General features: G+C 49.5%; 1 protein-coding gene across 2 annotated transcripts in view; it reads right to left on the bottom strand.

Moving 5' to 3' along the window:
* LOC138801674 (integrin alpha-D-like) overlaps positions 1-14,789 on the bottom strand; it is a 77,380-nt gene that overhangs the window by 24,289 nt on the left and 38,302 nt on the right. For both annotated transcript variants that reach the window (XM_069984730.1, XM_069984731.1), the window contains exons 7-15: positions 14,033-14,178; positions 4,190-4,334; positions 3,536-3,680; positions 2,248-2,321; positions 1,769-1,901; positions 1,507-1,646; positions 1,194-1,331; positions 813-1,040; positions 514-644 (exon numbers count right to left, since the gene is read on the bottom strand). In XM_069984730.1, the coding sequence (XP_069840831.1) occupies positions 514-644; positions 813-1,040; positions 1,194-1,331; positions 1,507-1,646; positions 1,769-1,901; positions 2,248-2,321; positions 3,536-3,680; positions 4,190-4,334; positions 14,033-14,178 (1,280 nt within the window). The remainder of the gene's footprint in view (positions 1-513; positions 645-812; positions 1,041-1,193; positions 1,332-1,506; positions 1,647-1,768; positions 1,902-2,247; positions 2,322-3,535; positions 3,681-4,189; positions 4,335-14,032; positions 14,179-14,789) is intronic.

Below are 14,789 nucleotides of genomic sequence, written 5' to 3'. Positions count from 1 at the left end.
TGATAGGCTGCTCAGCCAGTCACCAGCCGTGGTGCTGTGCCATGTCAGTCTGTGATTGGATGATAAGGAGCGGCTCAGAAGACGGCGGTGGGCAGAAGGCAGGAAGAAACTGAAAAGCGTGGAGAGCTATGTATAAAGGTTATTACTTTACTCAAAGGCTGCATGGACATCACGAATGATATATACATATATATATATATAGCCCCTTGCTGCACGATTATCGAGCCATGTAATACGTGAGCCGAAATCTAGCAGATCAGTCTTGCTTTTCCGGAATATTGGGCTGTGTAATACAGCCCTAAGTTTCTAGCAAAGCTGAGAGAAGCAGTATGGCCGCCACGGGTGGTATCGTCTGGCTTTGGGAAACTTCTGGAATGTCTCCCGTCATGTAGGGATCCATCCTGTTTACATGGCTTATTAAGCAGCGTTTAGGAAGAGACTCTTCATTCTGGGATGTCTCCTATGACTCCTATAATGGAGAGGTCTACTGAGAAAGATTGGAGGACTCCTTACCTGAATGTGACTACGACACCTTCACCTCCCGCTGTTACATCCGGAAGCCCATCACCCGTCATGTCTGTGTTACCAGCTACCGACCTCCCAAAGAACTGAACGCCACCTCCCATCAGACTTCCTGGAATACGCTGGAGGACGAGATGGAGAAAAACATTAACAACCGAGAATGGGGCAAACCTATGGTGAGCTGTGAGGAGGAGAGGCTGTGTGTAACGTCAGAGGAGATTTCACTGATCGCTGCTCCTTTCTCTGATCGGTTTGCCCATCATGGACATGTTCACATTCTCCCAGTTTACCTGTATATAAGAAGTCCTGAAGCCATCGTGTTTTCCTGGGAAGATATACAAAGCTCCTCGACTATTGTCCTCATTGGGGGCCCCAATAGCTAGGTCGGGAAGTTGATCGGCAGTCAGGTCTGGAAGAACGGTGATGGCAGAGCCAAAGTGGCCCATAGATTGGCTGCTCTCACCGTGAAGAGTCTCTGGACAGGAAAAGGTGGTCGATGCTGACTGACGCTTCAGTTCCTGCACAGACCAACAATGAGGTGAAACACTACACAAAGCATCCAGAAGTGACATTAACAGTCTAAGCACGTTATCTGGCAGGATCATATCCAATTTACCATGGCCATGACTTACAGCCGGACCCTAAAAATACTATTAGAGAAGAAGTCTCACCCGGGCAGGCATACGGCACAGATAGACTTGTCCACCTGGAGCTACTGATGAAAAATATGTAGGTGCTCCCACCACCAAGACAAAGTCCTGAGAAGGTGTACTGACCACGCCCAAGGCCGATCCAAAGTAAGATCCGATCTGCAAAGAAATGAACATGACAACTGTGCAAGAAGAAGCCGTCCCCACCCAGACTATGGAAGTGAGAAGAAAGGATGAGACTGCGGTGTCCCAGCAGATCCCAACCCTACAGCCGTGCAGTCTCGCCATCATGGTGGACATGGTACAATGAGGTTTTCACATCTCTCACAATCACCTGGTCACCGAGGACCCTGCCTACTGGATACCACTGATAGATTCCAAGGGCCTTTCCAAAGATTAGGACCCTTCCTGTATGCTGGTAACGCGGGGCCCCCATGGCGATGATGTCACTATGAACTTGTAGCAAAGAATAACCTGAAAGAACCAGATCCAGATATGTCAGATAACAGAAGCTCCTCAGCTCTTTCTGTGTCTCCAAAACTTTACTCCGTCAACCACCGACCCGGCGGGCACCAAGGACCATTCTGTGATCTTACCCATATAGGAGTCCTTCATGTCAGGGTCATACTGAGTGACATTTATCCAGGTGGCCTTCCCATCCGGCTGTCTGTAACTATACGCCCCACCAATCCAGCCGTACGCCCCAACCGCTCCAAGGAAGGCCTCATCCTAGATGGGGGAAGGTGATACTAGGAGTATAGTATATAGAGGAGAGGATTGACCCGTGTATAGTATATAGAGAGGAGTGTCCTGTGTATAGTATATAGAGGAGAGGAGTGACCTGTGTATATTATATAGAGGAGAGGAGTGACCTGTGTATATTGTATAGAGGAGAGGAGTGACCTGTGTACAGTATATAGAGGGGTGGAGCGTCTAGTATATAGAGGGGAGGAGCCAGGTATATGAATAATCCGGAATACAGTGATACGATTGGCTCAGTATTAGTCTCTCCCCTCAAATATTGGGGTGACTATATGAACTTCCCGCCTCTTCCCCTTATATCTTCCACACTTACTGCTGTTAGGACGGCGCTGAACCCCTCCTGGGAAAACTCCATCTCAAAGGATTGTCCGCTGCCAGACTGAGTACCTGCGGGGACATGACAGGAGACATGGCGGCAGCAGGCAGTGATAGAGGAGGAGACATGGCAGCAGCAGGCAGTGATAGAGGAGACATGGCGGCAGCAGGCAGTGATAGAGGAGGAGACATGGCAGCAGCAGGCAGTGATAGAGGAGACATGGCGGCAGCAGGCAGTGATAGAGGAGGAGACATGGCGGCAGCAGGCAGTGATAGAGGAGACATGGCGGCAGCAAGCAGTGATAGAGGAGGAGACATGGTGGCAGCAGGCAGTGATAGAGGAGGAGACATGGCAGCAGCAGGCAGTGATAGAGGAGGAGACATGGCGGCAGCAGGCAGTGATAGAGGAGGAGACATGGCGGCAGCAGGCAGTGATAGAGGAGACATGGCGGCAGCAGGCAGTGATAGAGGAGGAGACATGGCAGCAGCAGGCAGTGATAGAGGAGAAGACATGGCGGCAGGCAGTGATAGAGGAGGAGACATGGCGGCAGCAGGCAGTGATAGAGGAGGAGACATGGCGGCAGCAGGCAGTGATAGAGGAGGAGACATGGCAGCAGCAGGCAGTGATAGAGGAGGAGACATGGAAGCAGCAGGCAGTGATAGAGGAGGAGACATGGCGGCAGCAGAGAGTGATAGAGGAGGAGACATGGCGGCAGCAGGCAGTGATAGAGGAGGAGACATGGCGGCAGCAGGCAGTGATAGAGGAGGAGACATGGCAGCAGCAGGCAGTGATAGAGGAGACATGGCAGCAGCAGAGAGTGATAGAGGAGGAGACATGGCAGCAGCAGGCAGTGATAGAGGAGGAGACATGGCAGCAGCAGGCAGTGATAAAGGAGGAGACATGGCGGCAGCAGGCAGTGATAGAGGAGACATGGCGGCAGCAGGCAGTGATAGAGGAGGAGACATGGCAGCAGCAGGCAGTGATAGAGGAGGAGACATGGCAGCAGCAGGCAGTGATAGAGGAGGAGACATGGCAGCAGGCAGTGATAGGGGAGGAGACATGGCAGCAGGCAGTGATAGAGGAGGAGACATGGCAGCAGCAGGCAGTGATAGAGGAGGAGACATGGCAGCAGCAGGCAGTGATAAAGGAGGAGACATGGCGGCAGCAGGCAGTGATAGAGGAGGAGACATGGCAGCAGCAGGCAGTGATAGAGGAGGAGACATGGCGGTAGCAGGCAGTGATAGAGGAGGAGACATGGCGGTAGCAGACAAGGTTCAGGTTTTACCTTCAATAGCGAATATCTTCTGCTGCAGACTCTTCTGAATTTTTTCTAGTGCAGAAAAGTCATTGACCTGAAAGACGTTGTCCGGGGACGAGGCGATAGTCAGTAATTCCTGTTGAGCCCTACCACTGGAGAAGGCGTTTCCCACCTAGGAGGAAGAGACAGACACAATGGTGGTGGATACATCCATCCTGTATATAACACCTGTTACTATGTTTATTATTGTGAGGTCCAGGATGGTCACAGCTCCACTACTTTTCCTCAATAATCACTGACCCCTACACTTGTCACAAAGCATGCCCTCTACCCTCTCCCATCAAAGCTAATAGCTAATGCTTACAGCTGATCACCTCCTTCTCATTGCACTCTGACCTCTACACAAGTCTACAGGTCCCGGTGTCCGCATGGCTGCTGTGAAGAGAATGCAGCTCTGGCAGGATCTCCACCACATAGTCCTCTATATAAAGTAGAAAAAAAACCTCTACCAGCTACAACCAAGACAAGGCATAAGTCAGGAAATTGTTTGAACTATTTAAAAAAATTTAGGCAATGAGTTCTCTTTAAATACTTTGGTTGTTGCTGCTCCATCCTATTCAGCTCTGCTACATCTTTATACATATGAAATGGACAATATTCCAGGTGTGGATGAGAATTTACCCCAATGGAAATGCGCTGAATCCCAAGTGACTCTGCCATTAATGTTACTGAAGCTTTGTTAACTAATTCGTCATTTGATAGTCCATCTGTGATCACAATGAGAAGTTTCTTGGAATCCTTTCGAGAATCTGTGAAAATATTGTTTCTGCAGAGATACGAAATATGGAGAATTGTTATCAACAGAAGTTATCAACCCAACCCATAAGGATACTCCCTGCTGAGATAGGAAAGATGGAGCCAAGACCTGGAGAACCCAACCCATAAAGATCCTCCCTGCAGAAATAGGAAAGATGGAGCCGAGACCTGGAGAACCCAACCCATAAAGATCCTCCCTGCAGAAATAGGAAAGATGGAGAACTGTTATCAACAAAAGAGCTGAGACCTGGAGAACCCAACCCATAAAGATTAGTGATGAGGGAGTACTAAAATGCTCGAGTGCTTGTTACTCGAGAAAAGTATTTCCCGATACTCGAGTGCCCGTTTTGTGTAACGAACCCCATTGAAGTCAATGGGAGACTCTAGCTTTTTTGCAGGAGACTCAAGTTCGGTAGAGAGAAGGTCGTGTGAAAACCTGTCAACCTCAGAAATTGATGGAAACACAATGGAAATGGACAGGAAACAGTAGGGGCAGCATGTATGCATGCCTCTGAGGCTGCCTAATGGCACCATTATGCCTAATTCTGTGCAACAGCCTGGTTAAAACAGAGGTAGGCATAGGGACCACCCAAAAACTCAGCCTGACACAGCATGGCAGTGAAAACACAGGGAACCATTAAAACAGAGGGAGCATATCATGAACCAACAAAAATTTCAGCCTGACACAGCATAGCGGTGAGGACAGAGTGAACAAGGTAGAAGCGGTAGCTAGTCAGCCTTCCAAAAATTATACCAGACCTAGCATTGCAGTGAGCACACAGAAAACCATTAAAAGTAAGTGAGGAAGCAAGTGAGCCTCCCCAAAATTAGGCCAAATACTGCATGGCATTGAGCACACAGAGAACTCGCGGGAGCAGCAGTAGCCAACATGGAGGCCAGACAGGAGCAACAGTAACCAACGTGGAGGCCAGGCAGGAGCAACAGTAGTAAACATGGAGGCCAGGCAGGATCAGCAGTAGCCAACATGGAGGCAAGGGCAGGCACACCAGTAGTCAGCAGTAGTCAACATGGATGCCAGTTAAGGCCCAGCAGTAGCCAACATGGAGGCAAGGTCAGGCACACCAGTAGTCAACATGGATGCCAGTAAAGGCCCAGCAGTAGTCTACATGGATGCCAGTTAAGGCCCAGCAGTAGCCAACATGGAGGCAAGGGCAGGCACACCAGTAGTCAACATGGATGCCAGTTAAGGCCCATAAGTAGCCAATATGGAGGCAAGGGCAGGCACCACAGTAGTCAGCAGTAGTCAACATGGATGCCATTTAAGGCCCAGCAGTAGCCAACATGGAAGCAAGGGCAGGCACCACAGTAGTCAACATGGATGCCAGTTGACTTGCGGAAATGCGCACAGATGCGGTGCACCTTGTTGAGCAAGTCAGCCACATTGGGGAAAGTTTTAAGGAACCGCAGCAACATTAGGTTGAAGACGTAGGCCAGGCATGGTACATGCGTGAGGCTGCCGAGTTGCAGAGCTGCCACCAGGTTCTGCCCCTTGTCACACGCAACCAAGCTCACTGCTAATTACACACGAACTTGGGTGCTGAGTCAGTCACCATCAAGGGTACACCTGATACCTCTCAAAAACAGCTGGCTGGTTGGCGGGGGCGCGATCGGCGGGCCCCCGGCAACCAGTCCCGCTCCTCTGCAGACGTAGTGTGACGTCAGAACATGGCAGTGAGGACACAGAGAACAATACAGTGAGGACACAGAGAACAATACAGTCTGCTTAAAAGGCCACGGAATTTGATCAAATACACTTTCCATCCTTTAACCCCCTAGCGACCCATGACGTACCTGGTACGTCATGGTGCCGCGGGGGGTGTTCAGAGTGGGGTCCCGCCGTCCCGCTGACACATTTGACAGCGCAAATGATTTTTTTCCGGTTTCGCAGCATATTTTATGGAAAAATAATGCCTGTCATTGCAAAGTACAATTGGTTTAGCAAAAAATAAGCGCTCATATAAGTCTCTAGGTGAAAAAATGCAAGCGCTATGGACTTTTAAACATAAAATAGAAAAAGCAAAAGCGCAAAAACGAAAATTGGCTTTGACCTTAAGGGGTTAAAGAGTCTCTAAGAGACGGCACGTGCGTTAGCCTGTGTATTAAAAAGACCTGGTCAATCCTGCCTTCAAAAAGGCTACTACAACATCCAAGGAAGGAAAGAAGCTACTGGTAAAAGGCCTGGTCAATCCTGCCTTCAAAACGGCTAAAACATCCAAGGAAGGTAGAAGGTGCTGTTCAGCAGTTTGAGCACCGCCTGTTGGCGCTTACCCATGGCAGTGCTACTGCGCCTAAAACTAAAATAGCCGGATTATGGCTAGATTTAGCCTCACCCCCTCATGCAGTTGTTCGTGATAGGCATCTCTTTGGAGGTAGGGACGAAGAATAACAATACAGTCTGCTTAAGAGGCCCCGAGCTAAAAAATGAAAGGACAGCAGAGAACCCCCGCAAGTTGACATCCACAGATTATATGGTACAAAACTGACAACACAAGGATGCTAAATTAGGATCCACCATTATCACTGTCTGTTCCTTTGAACAGTGGCGTGTATCTTGGAGATACAATAGATGACCAGACAGCCCTGCAAAATTGCACTTGAATTGAAGTTGATTTGATTTTAAGAATTTAAATTGAGGGTTAGAAAAAAAAAAACAAAGTGGCCATTACCGGCCTTTAGATGAGGCAGGCGTGGACCTCACAAAAATTAGGCCTGACACAGTAGAGTAAAGGTAAAAAAATAAAAATAAAACAGCTGGCTGGTTGGCGGGGGCGCGATCGGCAGGCCCCCTGTCAACCAGTGCAGCTCCTCCGCAGACGTAGTGTGATGTCAGAGCATGGCAGTGAGGACACAGAGAATCATTAAAAGTGAGGTAGCAAGTGAGCCTCCCAAAAATTAGGCCTGACACAGCATGGCGGTGAGAACACATGGAACCATTCAAACACTGGTAGCATATGGACCACCCATAAACTTAGCCTGACACCACAGATCCAGACCAAGATGGACAATACAATTATGGCTAGATTTAGCCTCCCACCCACATGCAGTTGTGCGTGAGAGGCATATCTTTAAAGGTAGGGAGGAAGAATAACAATACAGTCTTCTTAAGAGGCCCCGGAATTTGATTAGAATGAATGAATACACTTTCAATCCTTTAACCCTTAGGGGACACAGCCAGTTTTGGTGTTTATGACACGGCCAAATTTTTCAAATATGACATGTTTCACTTTATATATTAATAACTCAGGAATGCTTTTACCGATCCTTGTGGTTCCAAGATTGTTTTTTCGTGACATGTTCCACTTTATGTTAGTGGTACATTTGGGCCACTACCTTTAAGTTTTTTTGTAAAAAACTCCAAAATGTTGTGAAAAATTGAAAAAAATTGCATTTCTCTAAATTTGAAAGTCTCTGCCAATAAGAAAGATAGTTCTACCATATAAATTATTGAATAATTCATATCTAGAACATGTCTACTTTATATTGGCAGCATTTGGTGAACATGCCTGAACTGTTTTAGCCATGATTGTTTAGTAGCAATTTTCTACATTTTTGTAAAAATTTAAAACTCAGAATTCTTTAGGGACCAGTTCAGTTTTGGAGCATATTCTAGAGGCCCATATATTAGAAACCCCCATAATTCACCCCATTTTGAACTCTTCACCCTTTAAAGTATTTAAATTGACATTTAAAACTGTTTTTAACCCTTTAGGCATTTCACAGGAATAACTGCAAAATAAGTGTGAAAAGTAAAAATTTCCATTTTCTTTGTAGACATTTCAATTCAATTCTATTTCTTTCATACCGCACAGTTAAAAAAAAGTGAAATGCAATAAAATATTTATTCCTCTGAATCTGCAGTTTTTACAAATACCCCATTTGTGGATGTAAAGTGTTGTGTGGGCACACAGCACGGCTCAGAAGAGAAGGAGCACCCTTTAAATTTTGGAGTATGGATTTGGTTGGAATAAATGTAGGAGACCATGTTACAGTTACACAGCCCCCCTAGTGCCGAGACAGTGAAACCCCCCCACTAGTGACTCCATTTTGAAAACTACACCCCATAAAGAATGTAACAAGGGGTACAGTGGGCATTTGGACCCTACGGGTTTTTCACAGTTTTTTGCAAAAGTGGGCCATGAAAATGAAAAATTGCATTTTTCACACTTATACATTGGCAAAATCTCAAATTTTTCAAATTTCCAAAAGCTTGGAGGAGTAAAAGCCCCCCGATATTTGTAAAGCAATTTCTCCTGAGCACAGAAATACCCCATTTGTGAACATAAAGTATTGTATGGGCGCACAACAGGGCTCAGAAGAGAAGGAGCACCTATGTCTGTGTGTGCACAGACGTTTACTGACACTTACTAATGGACACTGACTGATGCTTACTCACTCTTACTAACGGACGCTGACTGACGCTTACTAACAGATGCTGACTGACGCTTACTAACGGACGCTGACTGACGCTTACTAACAGATGCTGACTGACGCTTACTAACGGACGCTGACTGACGCTTACTAACGGACGCTGACTGACGCTTACTAACAGATGCTGACTGACGCTTACTAACGGACGCTGACTGACGCTTACTAACGGACGCTGACTGACGCTTACTAACAGATGCTGACTGACGCTTACTAACGGACGCTGACTGACGCTTACTAACAGATGCTGACTGACGCTTACTAACGGACGCTGACTGACGCTTACTAACGGACGCTGACTGACGCTTACTAACAGATGCTGACTGACGCTTACTAACGGACGCTGACTGACGCTTACTAACGGACGCTGACTGACGCTTACTAACAGATGCTGACTGACGCTTACTAACGGACGCTGACTGACGCTTACTAACAGATGCTGACTGACGCTTACTAACGGACGCTGACTGACGCTTACTAACGGACGCTGACTGACGCTTACTAACAGATGCTGACTGACGCTTACTAACGGACACTGACTGACGCTTACTAACGGACGCTGACTGACGCTTACTAACAGATGCTGACTGACGCTTACTAACGGACACTGACTGACGCTTACTAACTGACGCTGACTGACAGACACTAAGATCTCCCTTATTACTGGGAGGGGGCATTTTTTATTATATGTGTGTGTGTTTGTGTGTGTGTTTTACAGTATATGGATGCAGGCTCTGATCTCCTCACAAAGTGAAGGATCAGAGCCTGCATCCATGATCAGATACTGTGATTGACAGCTCTGATCACAGAGCTGTCACTCACAGTATATAGCAGCATGTACCAGCGTCATTACACAGACGCTGGTACATGCTGCTGCAGCAGGAGGGGGTCACAACAGATGTCTCTCCTTCCCCCTCCTCCTCGCAGCACTGGCTCCCGGGTCCCGGAACTCTGAGCTCTGGGATACGGGGAGCCAGTGATGCCAGGAGGAGGGGGAAGGAGAGACATCTGCTGTGACCCTCCGGTGAGTACCGAAACAGCGGCGGCGATCCGGGGGTGGGGGGATTGCTTCATCCTGGAGGCAGAGAGAGCCCGGCATCAGGGGGGGGAGAGAGAGAGGTCCATGCTGCAGCAGGAGGGGGGTCACGTCAGAGATCGCTCCTTCCCCCACCTCCTTGCAGCACTGGCTCTCCGGTCCCAGAACTCATTGAGCTCTGGGACCGGGGAGCCAGTGCTGCAAGGAGGAGGGGGAAGGAGCGATCTCTGACGTGACCCCCCTCCTGCTGCAGCATGGACCTCTCTCTCTCCCCCCCCTGATGCCGGGCTCTCTCTGCCTCCAGGAGGAAGCAAGTCAAAGACCCCCGCCACCGACCCCCCCCACCCCGTTCGCCGCTGCCGCCGGATCGCCGCTGCCGCCGGATCGCCGCCGCTGTGCTGTGGTAAGTACCGACACATGAAGATCGGGGGACAGCGGGGGGCAGCAGCTTCCCCCGGATCCCGGAACTCGGCAGAGACCGGGACCGGGGGTTTACTGCTGGCTTCACCGGGATCAGTGGATCGTTACCGATCCACTGATGCCGGTGATCGCCTGTGCTGGACCCCTTCAGGGGGTCCAGCAGCAGCAACACTAAACTGTCAGCTATCAGCTGACAGTTTAGTTGCGGCTCCCGGTCACTGTTTATGTAAACAGTGAGCACCGGGAGCCGGGAAGTTATAGTACGTCCTGGTGCGGATAGTAACCTCCTGCCAGGACGTACTATAACTTCCTGGTGCGGCTAAGGGTTAAAGAGTCTCTAAGAGAGGGCAAGTGTCTATTAAAAAGACCTGGTCAATCCTGCCTTCAAAAAGGCTACAAGATCCAAGGAAGGATAGAAGCTACTGGTGAAAGGATGGCAGAGGACACCCCTAAGATAAGATAAAATCCACAGATAATATGGTTCGAAATGGACAAGACAAGGAAGGCAAATTGAATTTGACTATGAATTTGACTCTAGCGGTTGGGGTAACATTCCCTGCATCATGTGACTCCCCACTTCTCCCCCCACCGTTGTTTTGCGTTTGAATTTGACTTGGAATTTGACTGTAGCAGTTGGGGTTAGTTTAACTGGTTGACTTGCGGAAATGCGCACAGATGCGGTGCACCTTGGTAAGCAAGTCAGCCACATTGGGGTAAGTTTTAAGAAACCACAGCAACACTAGGTTGAAGACGTGGGCCAGGCATGGTACATGTGTGAGGCTGCCAAGTTGCAGAGCCGCAACCAGGTTCCGCCCCTTGTCACACGCAACCAAGCTCACTGCTAATTACACACGAACCCGGGATGCCAGTTTAGGCCCAGCAGTAGTCAACAAGGATGCAAGGGCAGGCACACCAGTAGTCTACATGGATGCCAGTTAAGGCCCAGCAACAACGAGGCAAGGGCAGGCACACCAGTAGTCTACATGGATGCCAGTAAAGGCCCAGCAGTAGCCAACATGGAGGCAAGGGACAGTTGCTGCAAGGACAGTTGAACGCTGCGCTTGGACACCTTGCTGGAGGGTGTGAAGCATAGTGGAGGTGAAGGGGTGCGTGTAGGGTGGGAGGCGCTCGTGCCTGGGTGGGGGGACTGACAGAGCCAGCACCTGACACAGGGGAAGGAGCAGGGGTGCGACTTGCAGTCACTGAATGGCCTTGGTTCCACTGAGTGGGGTGTTTAGCGCTCATATGCCTGCGCATGCTGGTAGTGGTTAGGCTGGTAGTGGTGGCTCCCCTGCTGATCCCGACATGGCACATGTTACACACTACAGTCCGTCGGTCATCGGCAATTTCTTTAAAAAACTTCCAGACTTGGGAACATCTAGGCCTGGCCACGGGAGTTTGACTCTGTGAAACAGTTGCTGATCTACTCGCTCTGCCCCTGCCTCTCCCTCTGCCCACCCCTCTTCCTCTTCCAACCGGTCCTGCGGGTGAACTTGCCTCCCCCTCAGAAGCACGGTCTACACTAGGCTTATCCACCCAGCTCGGGTCAGTCACCTCGTCCTCATCCACAAGCTCCTCACTCTCCTCCTCACTTTGAGTCTGTGTGAGCTGCATAGTTTGGGCATCAGGACAGATCGACTGCTCCGGTTGCTCGGACTCAGGGAAGGGTCCAGAAAAGAGTTCCTGGGAGCCTGGTGGTGGTGGATGGATGGAGCGGCCAGGCTGTGGGGAAGGAGGCTGAGCTAATGGAGCAAGGGTTCCTCTCCCTTGGGTAGCGTAGGTGGACTGCGTGGAAGACAGGGTGGTGGATAAGTTACTGGACACATTATCCGCTATCCACGTCATCACCTGTTCACACTGCTGCTGTTTCAATATTAGTCTACCATGAGACCCCGTAAGTTGGTCAAAGAAGCTAGTTAGTGGACGTCTGCGGTGTGCCACTGCTACCTCCTCAACAGGTGCTGCTGTGTCACCCTGCCCTGAACCACGGCCTCCAGCAACGGCATCACTTGGAACCCCATGCCCTCGTCCCTTACCCCTGGGGGTCACCATTTTATGGACACTGCACAGTATGGAACTGAGATAGGCCTTGCGTATGAAATACAGATATCTGGAAAAATAGTTGTAGTAACCAATGGTTTGGTGGGGCTCTACGGTGCTATCTGGTATGGGCGACAACTGTACACCCCAATACAATGAGCAGTGAAGTAAGTTCTAGGCAGGATGCACTACAAATCCCAGCAATACAGTGTAGTACACACTAGTTAAGGGGGTGCTTGAAGGTGCTATCTGGTATGGGCACCAACTGTACACACTTTCTGTCACCCCAATACATTGAACAGTGAAGTTCTATGCAGGATGCACTACAAATCCCAGCTATACAGTGTAGTACACCAGGACCACCAGCCCCAAAATCAAAAAGGAGTAGACTGAGCACTTCTTAGGGGTCTGTATACAACACCTTATGCCCCCGTTCTGCCAGCAGCCGGTCACCACAGTGTTCTGGTTAAATCGTGGTAGCAGCACTACAACTCCCAGCCAGCAGTCTGTAGTAATAGTATTAATAAAAGCTTTTATTTTTAGTTTGTTTGTATTGCTGGTATATACCCTGCCTACTGGAAGGCTATATCCTACACTGACACTCTCCCTGACCAGCAGCAGCTCTGTCCCTGATCTCTCACAGCATTGAGCTCTGCCGGCGTAGAGTTTTATATGGCAGGGTCATCGGATCTGGCCAACCAATTGCTGCTATCGACATGTATGGGTCCCACGTCATCGCAGGATGTACCAAAGAGTCTCCTGCATGTTTATTGGCTGAGAAATAGTGCCCAAACTTACAGGAAACGGATGATGAGATTTCCTCGAGTATCGTGAGATGCTCGTCCAAGTAACGAGTACCATCGAGTACCCTAATACTGATCGAGTACCAAGCTCGGACCAGCATGCTCGCTCAGCACTAATAAAGACCCTCCCTGCAGAGATAGGAAAGGTTAAAGCCGAGGCCTGGGGAACCCAACCCATAAATACCCTCCCTGCCGGTCTGCTGTGGCTGATGGACCGGCCACTCAGGCAATCAGTGACTGGAGCAGCGTCCCGCCACAGTTACTGACTGGCTGGGTCGTGACGTGTGCAGCACAGATTCCGAAGCCTGGCAGGAGTCCCAAGGCCGTTCATGACGCTAACCACGGGAGACGTATGTCCTGCTAGTTGCCGGGTTTTATAAATGTCCGGACATCTCCTTTAATGGAGAATAACGGTGGGTTTTGTTGGCTATGGCGAAGCTAGGCTCTCGCTTATGTAAAAGCCAAAACGTTGCATTGTGGTGTAAATAAATAGTGGCCCTATTTCATAGAAGTGCTGTCTTAAGTCATAGTTAGCATTTTGCCAGCAGTGGCTGATCCTTCCCTAACTACTATTTGAGGGCACAGAGGGGCGTAACTACTGTATGGGGGACCTAACTACTATATGAGGTCACAGAAAGGCCAAACTACTTTATGGAGACACAGAGGGGTCTGACCACTATTTGGGGGCACAGAGAGGCAAAGTCTTTTATATGAAGTCACAGAGTGGGCATATCTACAATATAACAACACAGATGGGGGCCTTTCTACTATGTGACAGCATATAGAGGACCCAAGTACTATTTGAGAGCCCACACTAGCCTAAATACAACAGTACGACACAAAATAGGCACTGTTGGGGACTCAGGATGGGTGAGGATGATGCTGAAGCAAAGTGCCTAAAATGTGTGGCAGATGATATGGGCATTGGTGCCCCTCAGGTACCCACACTGAGCAGATACTTACATGGCTGTAGTGATGGCCGTCCAGGTTTTTGTAGACCCTCCATTCTGATATCTAATATTACTCACAACATCCAAATCTGAACTGGAGGGAAATCTTCTAAACCCAAATTCTTCTTGCAATGTGTGAGAGTATTGTAATAGAGCAAACTAGGAGGAAAAAGATGAATGATCTTATTACCCATCATCCATTACAGCACAACTTCTCATATCCTCATGTCAGCCCTCCCATCGCCAGAAACAAGTCACCAGCCAGAATCCAAAACACGTCAACCCATTATTCATCATAGGCTCACCTATCCCATAACCACCCATCACATCACCGCCCCTCACCTATCACATCACCGCCCATCACATCACCACCCCTCACCCATCACATCACCGCCCCTCACCCATCACATCACCACCCCTCACCCATCACATCACCGCCCCTCACCTATCACATCACCGCCCCTCACCCATCACATCACCGCCCCTCACCTATCACATCACCGCCCCTCACCCATCACATCACCGCCCCTCACCCATCACATCACCATCCCTCACCTATCACATCACCGCCCCTCACCCATCACATCACCGCCCCTCACCTATCACATCACCGCCCCTCACCCATCACATCACCGCCCCTCACCCATCACATCACCGCCCCTCACCCATCACATCACCGCCCATCACATCACCACCCCTAACCCATCACATCACCGCCTCTCACCCATCACATCACCGCCCCTCACCCATCACATCACCGCCCCTCACCC

This window comes from Dendropsophus ebraccatus, chromosome 9, assembly GCF_027789765.1.
Source record: "Dendropsophus ebraccatus isolate aDenEbr1 chromosome 9, aDenEbr1.pat, whole genome shotgun sequence".
Classification (NCBI taxonomy): Eukaryota; Metazoa; Chordata; class Amphibia; order Anura; family Hylidae; genus Dendropsophus; species Dendropsophus ebraccatus.
This window is presented reverse-complemented; position numbering and strand designations above follow the sequence as displayed.